General features: G+C 51.0%; 8 protein-coding genes across 8 annotated transcripts; 3 read left to right on the top strand and 5 right to left on the bottom strand.

The window, feature by feature from the left end:
• Positions 1–432: 432 nt before the first annotated feature.
• BDW47DRAFT_130951 (glyoxalase family protein) lies at positions 433–1,525 on the bottom strand (the record flags this gene model as incomplete). The annotated part of the gene is made up of 2 exons (XM_024817211.1): positions 433–980; positions 1,042–1,525. 2 exons carry the CDS (start codon positions 1,523–1,525, stop codon positions 433–435), a joined length of 1,032 nt encoding a protein of 343 aa, XP_024673317.1.
• A 412-nt stretch (positions 1,526–1,937) lies between these two features.
• On the top strand, positions 1,938–4,157 carry BDW47DRAFT_130950 (putative monooxygenase; the record flags this gene model as incomplete). Its single annotated transcript, XM_024817210.1, has 7 exons — positions 1,938–2,021; positions 2,093–2,219; positions 2,250–2,637; positions 2,690–2,830; positions 2,882–2,950; positions 3,009–3,182; positions 3,242–4,157. The coding sequence occupies 7 exons, from the start codon at positions 1,938–1,940 to the stop codon at positions 4,155–4,157; spliced, it is 1,899 nt and encodes a 632-aa protein (XP_024673316.1).
• Positions 4,158–4,174: 17 nt separating this feature from the next.
• Positions 4,175–5,786, bottom strand: BDW47DRAFT_130949 (fungal specific transcription factor domain-containing protein; the record flags this gene model as incomplete). Its single annotated transcript, XM_024817209.1, has 4 exons — positions 4,175–4,350; positions 4,416–4,762; positions 4,817–5,707; positions 5,761–5,786. 4 exons carry the CDS (start codon positions 5,784–5,786, stop codon positions 4,175–4,177), a joined length of 1,440 nt encoding a protein of 479 aa, XP_024673315.1.
• A 1,020-nt stretch (positions 5,787–6,806) lies between these two features.
• On the bottom strand, positions 6,807–8,009 carry BDW47DRAFT_130948 (fumarylacetoacetate hydrolase family protein; the record flags this gene model as incomplete). The annotated part of the gene is made up of 5 exons (XM_024817208.1): positions 6,807–6,913; positions 6,974–7,343; positions 7,400–7,536; positions 7,601–7,830; positions 7,966–8,009. 5 exons carry the CDS (start codon positions 8,007–8,009, stop codon positions 6,807–6,809), a joined length of 888 nt encoding a protein of 295 aa, XP_024673314.1.
• Positions 8,010–8,192: 183 nt separating this feature from the next.
• BDW47DRAFT_116650 (MFS general substrate transporter) lies at positions 8,193–9,922 on the top strand (the record flags this gene model as incomplete). The annotated part of the gene is made up of 5 exons (XM_024814960.1): positions 8,193–8,378; positions 8,438–8,578; positions 8,627–8,883; positions 8,940–9,646; positions 9,711–9,922. 5 exons carry the CDS (start codon positions 8,193–8,195, stop codon positions 9,920–9,922), a joined length of 1,503 nt encoding a protein of 500 aa, XP_024673313.1.
• Positions 9,923–10,051: 129 nt separating this feature from the next.
• On the bottom strand, positions 10,052–10,955 carry BDW47DRAFT_103416 (aegerolysin family protein). Its single transcript, XM_024812075.1, has 3 exons — positions 10,895–10,955; positions 10,688–10,825; positions 10,052–10,615 (listed from the first exon to the last, which is right to left on the bottom strand). The coding sequence occupies exons 2-3, from the start codon at positions 10,777–10,779 to the stop codon at positions 10,288–10,290; spliced, it is 420 nt and encodes a 139-aa protein (XP_024673312.1). The 5' UTR covers positions 10,780–10,825; positions 10,895–10,955; the 3' UTR covers positions 10,052–10,287.
• Positions 10,956–11,728: 773 nt separating this feature from the next.
• BDW47DRAFT_124614 (uncharacterized protein) lies at positions 11,729–12,389 on the top strand (the record flags this gene model as incomplete). Its single annotated transcript, XM_024816286.1, has 3 exons — positions 11,729–11,733; positions 11,800–12,141; positions 12,212–12,389. The coding sequence occupies 3 exons, from the start codon at positions 11,729–11,731 to the stop codon at positions 12,387–12,389; spliced, it is 525 nt and encodes a 174-aa protein (XP_024673311.1).
• Positions 12,390–12,567: 178 nt separating this feature from the next.
• Positions 12,568–14,124, bottom strand: BDW47DRAFT_124613 (aldehyde dehydrogenase; the record flags this gene model as incomplete). The annotated part of the gene is made up of 2 exons (XM_024816285.1): positions 12,568–13,639; positions 13,703–14,124. 2 exons carry the CDS (start codon positions 14,122–14,124, stop codon positions 12,568–12,570), a joined length of 1,494 nt encoding a protein of 497 aa, XP_024673310.1.
• Between the last annotated feature and the right edge of the window lie 876 nt (positions 14,125–15,000).

The following is a 15,000-nucleotide window of genomic DNA, read 5'->3' as shown; positions in this document are numbered from 1 at the left end:
GATCATGTTGTCGGAATGGATTGATTGGAATGAATAAAAAGTGGAGATGCGTTGAGGAGAGGTTCAAATTGCAGACAGGCGATGCGCTTTGGAGTCAGGTGACTCGTTGCTGTCTCAGTTTCGGTTTCTCTTTGACCAGTTTCTCTAGATCATGGCATTTCTTTTACTCATGCCTCACATACTGCGATGAAATACCAGAAATACCCAGGAACGGCCAAGGACCAAGCCTATCGCATGTTTTGGTGACGCTTACAACTGAGTTCTCTCGGCTCTGAGTTCAACCACCCCCATGATAATCGGGCATTCTTCTCGCTTTTACGTACAGAAACAATTATACAAGGGATAGAATAGGAGAAACCGAGGTATTTTGACACTGCCACCCAACTGAAACGTGAACTTATGTAAAAGAAAAATCGACCAAACACAATTTGCTCAACCAGCCACTCCATTAGCCGGGCGAATCGGCCCCCAGATATACATAGAAGCAGCGCCCTCACTCTTCATCCGTCCAGTCGGATTATCTACATTCACGACATCACCATCAGCATAGTGCTCAATGGTAAGCCCACTCGGATCCTTCCAATAATCGAAGATCTGCGATCCTAGGATATGGCGCCCCACCCCCCATACCAGACTATATCCCTTGTTAAGCAGATGCTCGTGACCCAGCATCTGGGTGTCAAAGTCCTCTACTTCGAACGAGCAGTGATGGATCTGATACGGTTTCGGGTGAGAGGCGGGCACGCGCGAGAGGAAAAGCGTGTGGTGGTCGACGTAGGTCTGGCCGCGGTCGAGGTGCATGAAGGTCAAGCTGTCGACTTCGCCTTGGCCCTCTACCTCCTCGTAGAGGATATCCGACGGGACGAAGTTGAAGTTCTCTGTGTAGAAAGCGATGTCCTCGTCGAACATGCGCGTGACGTAGCCGTAGTGACCGATTTTGTGGACCATTGCAGGGCCTACTTTGAATCGCTGGAATTCTCCTGTTCATAGTAGATTTTCATTAGACGGGTTTGGAACTTTGAGAATAACCATATGGCATACCTTTTCGTGGCTTCGCTAATGTCGTATTGTAAGGTCCTTTGTGTACATCGGTGCTGCTGACAGGCTTTACCGACGCCGTGCGGTCCTCTTGTCCCCAGATGATGTAGATGATCGATCCAGACGGTGACGCGAGCTTCACCCTCTTTCCGCCTCCTGGAGCAGGATTTCTCTCTACCTCCGACGCTCCAGGTAGCGATGCGCATCGGGCGAAGTCCTGTTCGGACCCGGCGATGAAAGCAGCGCCTACAAATCCTTCCTCCTGACCATTCACGCCAGCCTGCAAGGCCGCGTATGCACAGGCATCTTTGCCCCAGCCTCGGTAGTAGATCGCCGATTCGGTGCGGCTGGCTTGCTCAAACCCGAAATCTCGCGCAAATGCGTCGAATTTGTTGAGATCAGTGTGGCCATAGCAGACATGGCTGAGACGCTCCAGTTGGATCTTATCCGGGGAGTTGGAGACGGGGGGAATGCGACCTGGCGGCATGATAAACCGATAGCGTGTTATTAGACGTACAAGATAGGAAGCAAATGAGCACCAACAATCAGAGTGATTTGTTTAGGATCTACCCTTACCAGATGAGCCCTGGTCGTCTGTAGTATATAGTAACTCTGCGGGGAAGCAGCGGAAGATCAACAACCGAGTTGCTCCGCTGCGGAGGATCTCTTTCCTCCGCATCCACCCCGGCCATGAAAAGACCGGCATCATGCTGGGGTAGAGATTATGTATCCAATCGGGCTACATTGAATATGAAACTCCGCATTATTTTAATCAAACTGCTGGTCGATCCACCATAGCTAGGTGACCACTTCCATAAACGGGATGGATTTAAAGTCTGCCGCTCCCAAGTCGCTTCAACTCGCGGATTAACACATTTTGGAGTCATTCATGTGAAATTATGGAGTCGACCACCGTGTTGATTGCGGGCGCTGGGCCAAGTGGGCTTGTGCTGGGCGCTCTGCTCGCTCGAATGAACATTAAGGTACAGTGCAGTCGTTCTTAGAAGCAGAATTGAGCCACCCACTCTCAGAGTACTAATGACACAAAGTACAGGTCGTCATTCTAGAGAAAGACCAAGAAGTCTGCGAAGACCCGCGCGGCATCGTAGTCAACGGCGATGCAGTGCGAATCTCCTATCAAGTCGGCATCGGCGAGGGTTTGACGAAGAAGATCGGACACCGTATGTAGGACCTGAACCCCATAACCCGAGATGTCATTATACTGAGATATATCCATACGACAGACATTGGTGCACTCAACTTCCATCGCGGAAGCTTCCGACAACGCCCTTTTATGATCTTCGACCTGATGACAGACTGGGCGGAGCATGCCGTATCGCAAAACATCACCCAGTTTCAGCCCAATTACGAAAGAGAAATCCGCGAGCTCCTCCCGAGTTTCTCTAATTGTGAGCTGCGAACCGGATGCGAGGTGGTCTCCCGGGAAGAAGAAGATGGCATCATGACCGTGGGGTACGTGACGTCCACGGGAGAGCGCAAGACTATCCAAACACGGTGGCTGGTTGGCGCCGACGGGAAAAGAGGCGTGGTGAGGAAAAAGTTCCTTGAACCTGAAGGGATCAAACAGGTCGATGGCGTGTAAGTTGCATATTGAAGGTATATGGGTTGTTTCTGCGCTGACAGGTTTTAGGTGGCCATATGTTGGTACTTGGGTGGCGATCAATCTGCAAGTTGATCTTCCGACTCCTGAGAAACATCCAGAGTTCCCTCTGTGGAAGTTTGGATACACACCTGAGCAGGTCCATGAAGAGTTTTGGCCTAAAGGCTTTCAGTATGTGTATGGATCTGGTTTAATTGTAACAATACTGACTTTCTTGCGAAGCTTCTGCAACGACTCTCAAAGACCCGCTGTAAGCGGGCGGTTTGGTCCCAAGGGTGCTAGATTCTGGAGGTTGGTACCATAATCCCCTTTACTCTTACAATGGAAACAAACTCTAACCGCACCGCAGACACGAGTACTATATAACGCCAGAAGAAGAATCGGATGACGCACTGGAAAGGTTTTGGAAGCAATTTAGTCCTTGGATGGCGATTCCTGGCGAGAAATTCTCTTCGAAGTTGAAAGGAGTCTCCGTGGAGTATCCTCGAGATTGCATACACGTCTTGCGATGTCGACCATTCAAGTCAGTCACATCCTAACCCTTCAGCTAAGAAAAATTATCATATATTAACAAAAATCTAGATTCGCAACCAAAGTGGTCAACCGATGGTACAACCGCAACACAATGCTGATCGGCGACGCTGCCCACGTCTTCCCACCCTTCGGCGGACAAGGCATCGCGACAGGAATTCGCGACGCACAGGCTCTCAGCTGGCGTTTGGCCATGATGTCCCACCTCAACGTCTCGCCCCAAGTGCAGACCAAGCTTCTGAGTGGATGGAGTCAAGAGCGTCGCCATGCCTGGGAGGCAGCCACCCTATCCACAAAACTGAACGGGAGCATCGTCAATCTCACCTCATTCTGGTGGGGCCTCGTCTACCGAACCTGCATGCGCATACTATGGTGGCTTCCGGGGGTTGCCAAATGGAGGACGAGACGCGCATTCCGAGACAAGCTGGTATACGACGAGAGTAAATGTCCAGACGGATTCTTTCTGCAATCTGCGGGCGGCGGGAGAAAGATTGCTCAAATCTGGTGTCGGAGTCCCGACGACGAGCGGCCTGTCCTCTCTGACGAAGCCATCTTGCGGGATCTCTCGCATCTGTCGCTATTGGTTTTGGTGAAACGCCCGGCGGACTTTGACCCGCTTGCAGTCCGGGCAGTATTGAAGGAGGTAAACCTGCCGGAAGTCCTCATTTCAGCCCAGGATGTCAGTTATCTGGACATCAGTGCCGATAGAGGGAGTACGCCGAGGAGCAAAAGCTCTTTTGTCTACTACCCGTGCTCGTCTGAGGAGCTGGATAGCCACAGTGTTGCACGCCTGCAGGGATACAACCGGAACGCCATTCAAGAGAGGTTGCATTCATCGACACGATACGTTCTGCTCCGACCAGATTTCTTCATCCACTCGGTGGCGCGTGACGTGGGGGAACTCCGACAGAATCTCAAGTCTGTGCACAACTATTTTTCTGACGCGAAATTGGAAACAGTACAGTAACATAGCCTAAATATCATTTACATCACAGACATGGTCAAGTCCTCCACGAGTGAATCACACAGTATTGACACATCTACTCTGCCAGGCTGCCTGGTAAACGGACTGAATGCCTTTCGGACGTGTGAAATCAGACCGATCAACCGCCGGGAGTCTAGTTTAGCCCAGCTCCATGCTCGGAGTTCTTGCAGGGAGTCTATCATGACATTAGCATCTTGCTGCACAATAGAGTCCGTACACGGAGGTAGAGATTGGACCTACCTTGAAGCACCCGAGCAATAGGCCACCAGGGCGTGAAACTATTGAGCGAAACGCTCAAACCCTCGAGCGCATTGGTCTCGGGCATATTTGGTAGATCTGCACCTGAATTTTTGAGTCCAGACATCTCCAGCATCATTAGCCCGCAGTAGGCATGCCAAATGGCACAACTGATGATAGGGTCCGAGACGGCAAAGTAGTCAGACGGCCAGTAGTTGAAAACGTTGGCGATGTCTTCCGCATATCCTAGGCTATCGCGCCAGCCTCCGAGAGAAACCAGAGAATTGCTCGGATTGTCGGGAACTTTCGTGGTTAGCTGGCCGACGGGCTCGTTTAGAATGAGGCGGGCGCTGGATTTCTCTTGTTAGTATGATCAGAACTCTGGCGTGGAAAGGGTCGCCTACGTGTTCAGCATTATGATCGTCTCTAGCCGGAGTCGATGCGTGTGAGACTCCTCGGTCGGCGATTTGGCAGGCGCAAAGAATGAACCTGGAAAGATGACATCTAGAGCGGTGAATATTTCCTCCAAGCTCGAAATATACTGGATATCTTCAGCATTGACCCTCGTGTTTAGCCTTTGATGGCATTCCGATACAGCCCTCAGCAACGAGACCGCGAATAGATGCGTATTGAATCCGTCGCCCGTGTCTTGAACCTGCGGGCCCTGAACAGAAGTCCACGACCTGACTGGATCCATCTCGGAAATCTTGTTGCGTGTAGCATCAACCACCCCGGCCGTGAAGTCGGGAATCGTGGTGGAGACCAGCGCTGTACCTATCAACCGTGGGTCGATGCTGAACGGCGTCACCGTGGTGACGTTGATGGTGCAGTCGAGTCTCCATATAGTCCACCAGACAAACCGACGCTCTTCCTTTTCTGCCGCTGACAGATTATCAGGGCCGTTGGCGCAATCTACCTGGTGTAGTTGGGCCATGAGGGCCAAGCGCATCGCATTGCCAACCAATACCCAAGCCTGGCGGCTAGGTGTGGATGTATACTCATACAGCGCCAGGAGACAGGCTGTTTTCACGGCATCGAGAGTCACAGGCCGATTGCCTTCTTTATCTGCATTTTCCCGAGATTTTTGATGAGCTAGCCGAGAGAATTGCTCCCAGGGGGCAGTTGCATGGCCAAAGAAAAGACTGCATTTTTCGGGGGGCAGGAAACGACACGCGATGGCAAACATGGCGACAAGAAGATCATCGGGGACATGGCTGTTCAAGAGGCCGTGATACAAGGCTGGTCTCCGAAACATTGGGAAAATCGGCTGTATATGGTCAAAGTATAGGGACAAACTGTAGGCTGCATTAGAAATGGCAGGGAAGACAAACTGGAGATAGTAACAAACAGCGTATGCTTAGTGGAGAATGACATGCTATTGGGGTCATATTCTCCATATGTGGAACTGGGTTTTTCCGCAAGAAAATGGGGATTCATATCTCGCTCTGGTGACGCGATCACGCAAGGGCTCTTCCCTGACGATCTACTCTCAGAGACACGGTTTACCAACGGAGGAGAGGGCCCATTCAAGTCGGCCGAAGAAATGAGTGCGAGACTTTCATCTGTTTCCGGTACGCAAAGCTCGTTCGGGTCTGTATGCTCCAATGGGCTATTCAAGTCGTGTTGTTGATTGGAAAGACTTCTAACATGCTTCTCCAGCTCGTCTACATCCGTGTGTCAGTGCTCAATAGCAAGACATCACACAAGTAAGTCGTTACACACCAATTCTGTCCAGAAATGCCTGTGTCCTTGACGGAACGGCACCCTTGGCCGGGCCCGGTCGTTTGCGACGCCGGCCGTATTGGCAAACAAGCCCGTTGGTTATGCACCGGGAGCAACTGGGCTGTACTCTGTCACCTGTGACCAATCAGACAGTCACTCGATAAAATGATAATGCTTGTCTAACATTTTCTCTTCATCCTATAAGCAATCAGTACATGCGTCACGGTGGAGATTAGCAGCTCTTAGAATACTGCCTACCGTCTACAGTTGTAGCAAACCTGCCACTTGGCGGGATCGATCGATCCCGCTTGATGGAGGCTGACATCTTCACGAAACGCAGCTGATTGAAGGTAATTTAATGATTGATCGTGGAGAGACATCGGTTGAATTAAAGCCAAATGACCCATGTGTAGAAGATGTGGGGTAAAAGAAGCTGGGGAAACCCCAGATTCCCCAGAAAAGCTCACGGCAGCCACGTGAGCGGCCTAGACTAGGAAACATCTCGGTCTTCTTCCGAGCAGTCTCCACTTCACTCCACTACAGATAAAGCAATAGCCTAGACACATCTGTATAAGGTTTCGTTCTGCAAGATCAAGACAGCGCTTCATTGATGGCTTCTTCACCTATTCTATGATCTAAATCGTCGACGTTACTGACATCAGTTGGAATACCCTACTCAAACTTCACCCCGTTCCTCAATGTGCCAATGTCCGTCACCTTGACTTCCATACGAGTCCCCGGCTTCAGGAACTGGGGAGGCTTCAGGCCGTTGCCGACACCTGCATGTCATCAGCCATCGCGAACTGGAGGAATATCGATAATGAAATTGTAGAACGTACCCCCCGGAGTACCGGTCATAATCACACTACCCTTTTGCAAAGTCGTGCCTGTGGACAGGTAGGATACGAGTGCCGCACAGCCAAAGATCAGGTCGGAAACCTGGATGTTCTGTCGCTGCTCTCCGTCGATGAAAGTCTGCAATTGGAGTCGTGCGGGGTCACCAATAACATCTGCCCGCACGAGACAGGGGCCCATTGGAGCGTAGGTGTCGAAGCCTTTGGAGAATCCCCACTGGGGAACGGGCCCGGCGATGGAACGATCGATCTGGAGCTTCCGCGACGAGACGTCGTTGCCTACGGTATATGCGGCGATGTAGTCTAACGCGTCTTTCTCGCTGACATTCTTGGCATCCTTGCCGATGACGATGCACTGTCAAGTATTAGTGCTGATTTCTTGTGACGGGCAAGTTCAGTCCTATCACTTACCAGCTCGCCTTCATAGTCTGCTTGCTCATCTTGGGCAAGTTTGGGGATCACCACGTCGCTGCCATGGTCTGCTACCGTGGTATTTGGCTTGAAGAAGATAGACGGCGTCGGCGGTGGCGACCGGCCAGTTTCACGAACTAGAAAACACTCAGTATACCTGTTCCCGTAGCCCATGGTGGGAGAATAGGAGAAGTTACTGACTGTGCGTGAGATAATTCAACCCGACACAGCGTAGGATGGGAACATCATCCTTCGTTAACGGCCCAAGGAGCTGTTGGACGGTCGCAACCTCATCTGTCACCTTGGATCCAGCATCTAAGATGTCCCCCGAAATAACCTTAGCCTGGAGGTTTGTCTCTGCCGTCGTATCTCCCAAATCAAAGTCTGGTGAAGGCAGTATAGGCTCTCCGTGGAGGACACGGCCGTCCGTGCTCACAAAACGGATCAGACGCTCCCAGCAAACCTTGGTGTTGGATGACTTAAACATCTTGTTTAATGATAGACGAACTTTATTATTCTTCTACCAGAGAGATCAACTATTTTCATTTATATTACTCAAGACCTACAAGCGGTTCATCATGTTGTGCCGATGGGCAAGATCGGCCCGCATTTTGCGCGGCTGCGGAGAGAGCGGCGCATCTAGTCTCTCCGATGCCTTTCCCCATGGGGTACTAGTATGGAGATACTATTCACGCGCAATTTATACTGTGTCTATCATCCTGGTTTCTCGAATGCTTGTTCGGATGGTCTAGTTGGTTGATGTGATTCTGCAATTGTGACTGTTTATACTACAATGCATCAAGACGACGAGCACGGAGAGAAACTCCCTCATGGCCCTGCCCGCAGCGATGGAGACAGCGATCATGTCGAGAACGTCTCTGCTCTCGAAAAGTCTTCGCACAACGCTGCAGAGTCTAACCCGTCGGAAATGCCATTGTCAGCGGATCGTAACAACCCTCTTAATTGGCCTCAATGGAAGGCAAGTCTACTGAAAGCATCCTTTACGTACGAGGGGACTGAAGCTAACTCTAATGACAGAAAGATATCAATCTAGTAATGATCTCGTTTCATGCGATGATGACCAATTTCGTTGGGGCAGGCATCATCCCAGTGTATGCGACCTTTGCCGAGATGTTCGGTGTATCCATCCAGGATATTAGCTACTTCACCTCCATCCATGTAAGTAATTTCGCCCTCTACTAGGTATACCACTAACCGTGACGACAGATCCTGTTCACTGGTCTCGCCCCGTTCCTTCTCCACCCACTTTCTAGCCGCTTTGGTCGGCGTCCTATCTGGCTTGTCTGCACATTGTGCACGGCGGTGTGCAATATCGGATGTGCGAAGAGCAATAGCTACGCAGCAATGCTCATCTGTCGCATTTTAGGGTCGCTGTTCATCAGTGCTCCGATTGCTTTAGGACCCCCTGTGGTGGTCGAGATGTACCCGGAACATGAACGGGGGTACAAGCTGGGGATTTGGACGTATGTCCCTTATCTTTACAAGTCTGGTATGATCTAAGCTAACAGTACTCATTTAGTCTGTTGGTTACCCTTGGACCGCCCGTGGGTCCTTTTATCATGGGGTTCGTCGCACAAAGGGTAGGCTGGGAGTGGGTATACTGGACATTCGCGATCGTCAGCGGGGTGCAGTTCGTGCTGTATTTCTTCCTCAGCGACGAGACGCGGTACTTAGGCCCGGATCCATCCACCACAAAGAGCGATGCAGCCTCGTTGAAAAAGGCCTCGTGGGCGAAACAGTCCCTAACTTTCCGTCGAATTGACCCAGCGCCGTTCGCGGCCTCAGACATATGGCGTCCGTTCCTCATGGCACGACACATGCGCATCGTGCTCTCGATCTGCTGCCACACGATGGTCTTCTGTCTTTCCGCAGCGTTGCTAACCGTGGAGATCCCCCAGCTATTCAGCGAACGGTTCGGGTTCGACTCTCAGCAAGTCGGGCTGCAGTTCCTGGGGATCATCATCGGGACGGTGACAGGGGAGATAGCCAACGCCGTATTTCACTCACTACTCAACGCTCGGACCGTCAAAAGTGGACGAGCCCACATGAAGCTGTCCTGGTATATCTCCACCAGCTATATCGGATTTGCGTGCATGGTAGTCGGGTTAGTGGTATTCTGCGTGCAATTGGACCGCACGACCCCAATGCACTATAGCGTGGTCCCGATTGTGGGGATCGGAATTGCGGGCTTTGGCAATCAAGTGGTTGCCAATTTCTTGATTAACTGTATGTTTTCCCTGATGTATACCTTTATACTTGGATGGAGTGCTGACTTTGGTGTGTGTGGTAGATGCTATGCAATTCGATCCAGAGCACGCTGCCCTGACTTCTGTCCTGTTGGGCTTCATCCGGCAGACGTGGTGCTTTATCGGACCGTTTTGGTTTCCACCTATGTTTGAGACGCTGGGGTTGAACGGGTCGGCCGGGCTGTTGGTGGGATTGTTGGTGGTTAGCGTTTTGCCGTTGATATGGATGCAGTGGAGGTATGGGCAGGATGTTTAGGTTTATGCTACATGATGCGCAGTTGGATGGAAGGTTGAGTAGGAGTACTGCGGTATTCATGGTCAGTATCTTAATATATTGGAGGTGTCTTGCTTCCAGTTTGATGTGTCTATAGAATAGATTTTATCTTGTCATTACAGAAACAATCGAAGTCATTTGACTATGCGAATTTTCTGATGACTCCAACCAACAATTACTAATATTAAGAGAGGAAGATACCTCATAGATACATAAAAACACAAGACAAATCAGAATACCATAAACAACCCCTTTCCTCATGATTTTCTTTATATCCCAGAAGACTCGATTAAAGGACACCCCATAGTAGAGTAGATCAAATCAAAGCAAGCAATACCAACAGACTCTTACAACTCCCTCACCGAAACAGGCACGACACCCATCGTCCCAAACTCATTAAAGTCTCCAATATCAACATCATAATTGGGATCATGGTTGCGCATCATGAACTGGTTAGGCCTGCCAGGCTCCATAAAGGCACTCCAGGCGAGCGTGCAGATGCGATTGTCGGTCACGTCGTCGACGAGATCGATGCGGCCTCGCGGACCGGCCGTGGACCCGATGTCGCCGGAGGAGCAGACGTGTCGCTTGCCGCCGTTGTGGCGGATGCTCATGTCGTCGACGTCGTCTGTGGTGAGGATGTCGTCTGGGTCGCTGTCCGTGTGGAATTCGCCGCTGTTTTTGTTAGTTGTGCTGAGGATGGAGATTGGAAGTAGATGTAATGGATAAGAAGAAATAGGGGGATACCTCTCCACGTAGGAATTCTCGATGCGAATATCGTATTTCAAATCATCTTGGATTTGAATGTCGAGGGACTGCTGCGTGTCGGCGGAGGTCATATTGTCTGATGATGATGATAATTTTAATTCTTTCTGTTGATGGATACTATAGACAGAATAGTGTATGAGAATCAAGGATCGAAACTGACTCTATTGGGGGATGGGAGGTATATACCATTCTGAAAGTATGGCCCGAACGGTGAGGTGTCTATGACATATGTCCGCAGTATAACCACGGATCGGACCACCATTCCGTCCAACCCAATCTACGCCCAAGTGCCGCCTGATCATATAGTTGGATAGCATTGGAGATGGTATTTTCCTGCTATTCGTTGTCCATGGTAAATATAACTGTATTGGGATACTCTCACGTGTGTCTAAGGGTCTGGGCCCGGCGACAGGCAGTATGCTCCGCTGGGTAGAGGCCATAGAGGCTGGGGTTCTCTATTCTGGTAGGCTATCAAGGTTATAGTTGGTGGCTGAGCGAGAATCCACTACCTAATTATTAAGAGGGTAGATCATGTTGACTATTGGTAAATGTCAAAGTCCAGTGGATGGTGGTGGTAAACATAGGATTTCTTATCAGGTTAGTATCCATGTAGCAACTCAAAGGCTATACTTCTGTATAGATCTTATATACATACCACTTCTTCTATTGAATATCAAGGAAATGTGGACATGACTGAGTGACTCTGTGTTAATTCCCAGTCACTAATAAGTGTAGTAGTGTATAACTTATGAAAACAGAGACAGACCAGTGAATATCTGTCAAGATGATAGAATCTGCTCATTCACGCAAGCAAGTCTCAACCAGGCGACTGTCAATCACTGTAGAAACACAATCAACCAGTGAATTTGATCACTCGCAAACAACGCTTCAACACCTCAGGCAGCCAGGCAGCCCAGGCCCATAAATTCGCATTTTTTCTCTTCTGAAAACCTGCGCACGTGCACACTCTTGCCCTGACTCCTACCCATCACGTGCACTCCATCCAACCATCAACCCATCATGGAGTAAGTCCTTTTCATCTCCAAACAACCCTAATAAAGAAAGATAGATAGGTACTAATCATCCCAAAGAGACCACAACAAGGCCAACACTCACCGTTATCACGTCCGCGACTGGGACTCGCGCGACTGGAAGAAGGCCTGGAAGCAACTCCTCAAGGACGTCCCCAACATCATCAAGGCCGCGAACATCCCCGTCTGCGGACCCAAGAACGAAGGATTCACCGGCCCCATCGCCACTGCCAAAGAGGGTATCTACATCAATGGCATCGGCGCGGACGCTCAGGACCCGCTGTGCATCCGCCGCGACGCCATGAGCTTCTCCGTCTGCACCGGCGGCAAGCCTTATGATCTGGTTGTGGGCTGTGTTTTGCTGAGAGCTTATCTGCTGGCGCCAGGAGTCGTTGAGCTCAGGTTTGTTTATCTTTCTATCTTTTTGTTCGAGATGGGTAGGAATGAAGGAGAATGATGCTGATGACGATAGATCGGACGGCCGTTGGGACGGCGCGCAGTGGATGCACGTTCGTCAGCTTTATCATCGTATCTGGCCCCACGATCGTGTCTGGTGTCCCTGGGACGGACAGCCGCTTGTCAAGGAGGTGCAGCGTCGTCGCGACCAGATTCCTAAGGCTGAGGCGCTTAGAAACTGCGTTGTGCAGTGACTTCTTCGCTGAGCTGATCGACCCGTCTATTCGACGACTGACGAACATGGCTAATTTCGCTACTTGACCGGTAGTCTTGACTTTTCTTTGTGATACAGGTTCAGTGTTGACATGGAGACAACACGGGAGGAGCGGGAGAGCCTGTACTTCATTCGATGTCTATCGTAGATAGTCCAATCTAACCATATCGCGCATCGGCCGGCTCATCATCAAACCAAACAGGAGGCACCCCGTAGTTCATCACCGTGCTCTTGACCCTAGTATAGCTCTCGTACGCCTCCAGCCCATTCTCCTTCCCAATCCCACTCTGCTTAAACCCACCCCACGGCGACGACGGATCATTCAAATGATGCCCATTGATCCACACAATCCCCGCCTCAATCTGACTCGCAACGCGATGCGCCTGGGTAAAATCATTCGACCACACCGACGCACCCAACGCAAACTCCGTCCCGTTAGCAACACGCACAATCTCATCCTCCGACTCGCACTTCAGCAGCGCAATCACGGGGCCAAAAACCTCCGCACAAGCGAGGTTCGACTCAGCGTGCGTCTCAATCACAGTCGGTTCAAAGAAGAACCCCTTCCCGTCGCTATTCGTAGTCGGTTTCCCCCCACAGAGAACCCGCCCGCCCTCTTGAACAGCCTGCTCCACGAACGCCGCGCACCGCTCCACGGCTGCCTTTGAGATAACGGAGCCGATCTGCGTCTTATCGTCGGCGGGATCACCCACCCGCAGTGCCTGCACCCGCTTCGCCAGCAGCTCCTTGAACGCATCGTACAGGTCCGCATGAACCAGCAGCCGACTCCCCGTCACGCACGTCTGCCCGCTGGCGATGAAGCTTGCGAACAGGGCCGCCCGCACCGCCTGGTTGACGTCCACACTCGGGAAAAAACAGACGGGGGCTTTGCCGCCCAGCTCGGCCGTGATGGGGATCAGGTTGGCGGACGCGGACGCCGCAATCGCCTTGTACGTGTTAATGCCCCCCGTCACGTCGATGCGGGCTAGATGGGGGCTCTCGCATAGGAATCGGCCCGTCTCGGCCCCGTACCCGCTGACGATTTGGAGTACACCATCGGGTAGACCGGCTTCCTTGAAGAGCGGGCCCAGCTGCAGCACTGACAGGGGGCCCAGCTCGGATGTCTTGACGATGACTACATTCCCTGCCGCTAGGGCGGCGCCGATCTTTTTCATGGCGATCAACATTGGATGGTTGTATGGAACGATCTGACAGACGACTCCGAGGGGGCTTTCCGCGTTTAAGAGTCAGCATTCAAAATCATTGATTGACGATTATCAGGAGAGAACACACAGCCTCGTCAAAGTATTCACAACAGGCCCCTTAAACGGCGTAACCTGACCCTGGTGAACACGGGCCAGGGAGGCAAAATACTCCAACCACTCAGGCACGCGCGCCAGCTGAGCGCGCATCTCACGGATAGGACGGCCAATCTGGCGAGTTTCGAGCTCCACGAATTCAGGGATGCGGGCGCGCAGCAGGCGCGCGGCGGTGGAGAGGACGGCGAAGCGGTCCGAGACATCTGCTTTAGACCATGTTCCTGTGTGGAATGTTTGGAGAGAGTCTTGGATGATTTGGTCGACTGTTTCGCGGGGTGTGGAGTCAATGGTTGCTATGGGGGATTCGTTGGCCGGGTTGGTGACTTGGATGCGGTGGGGGGTTGGGGGGGTGTAGGCCCCGTTGATCCAGTTGGAGGTGTGGGGGAGGGAGGTCATTTTCAATATCCTTTCAATTTTTTGTATACAGGTGTTTAATTGAGGATTGAAGTTTGAAAGTGAAATGAAGATGAAGATGAAGATGAAGACCACGAGGGGAGATAAGCCTGTGTTTGGGATCGATTTACCCCGCACGGATAAGGCCAATCTAATCTGTTATCTTGATAGTTAAGATAAGATGAACGATAAGATAAGTGTATCTATCTGTTCTTGTGTGGTTCACTGTCTGTACTTGATCGATGGCAGATAACCTACATAATGGTTCGAGAAGGTCTATACTCAACCTGCGAAATAGTATACCGACTGATGAGCTTTGGCGCCATCGAACTGACTGCACGAGAGATACAGTCAATGCAGAGTCCAGGACAATTACTAACAGGCCGAGTCTACCATGAACGGCATTGACACCTGAACCACAGCGTACTCTGGGATGCGGTGACACAAGATAACACTGAATGATAGTGGCTCAGAGTGAACGGGAAGTGGGGATAAAGATCCGAACTGCATGATACTGCTCAGAGCCCTTGCTGCTATGGTGCAGGTCCACCCTGGCAGTGCATGGAATGGAGAACTGCACTTGACGTGCAGGATATGGGCCTATGGGTACCACTGTTAAGCTTCTTATTCTATGTTTATTTGATATACATCTGATATAACACTAGATACTGTGCCTGGTTTCGCCCCACATTTGTCCAGTACACTGCCCCGGGTTTCGTTATAGCACGTTAGGCTCACAGAGTTTCAGTGGTGCTTTTACTCGGTTGACTGCTCTAGTAAGAGGTATGCTACTATCTATTAGAGTATGGGACATGAGACTAGAACCTGTATAGTCAGGGATCTCAAGACAAATCACTCCAACCATTCGCAGACTAAATG

This window comes from Aspergillus candidus (genome assembly GCF_002847045.1).
Source record: "Aspergillus candidus strain CBS 102.13 unplaced genomic scaffold BDW47scaffold_14, whole genome shotgun sequence".
Classification (NCBI taxonomy): domain Eukaryota; kingdom Fungi; phylum Ascomycota; class Eurotiomycetes; order Eurotiales; family Aspergillaceae; genus Aspergillus; species Aspergillus candidus.
The sequence above is the reverse complement of the archived record's forward strand: the minus strand, read 5'-3'. Positions and strand labels throughout refer to the sequence as shown.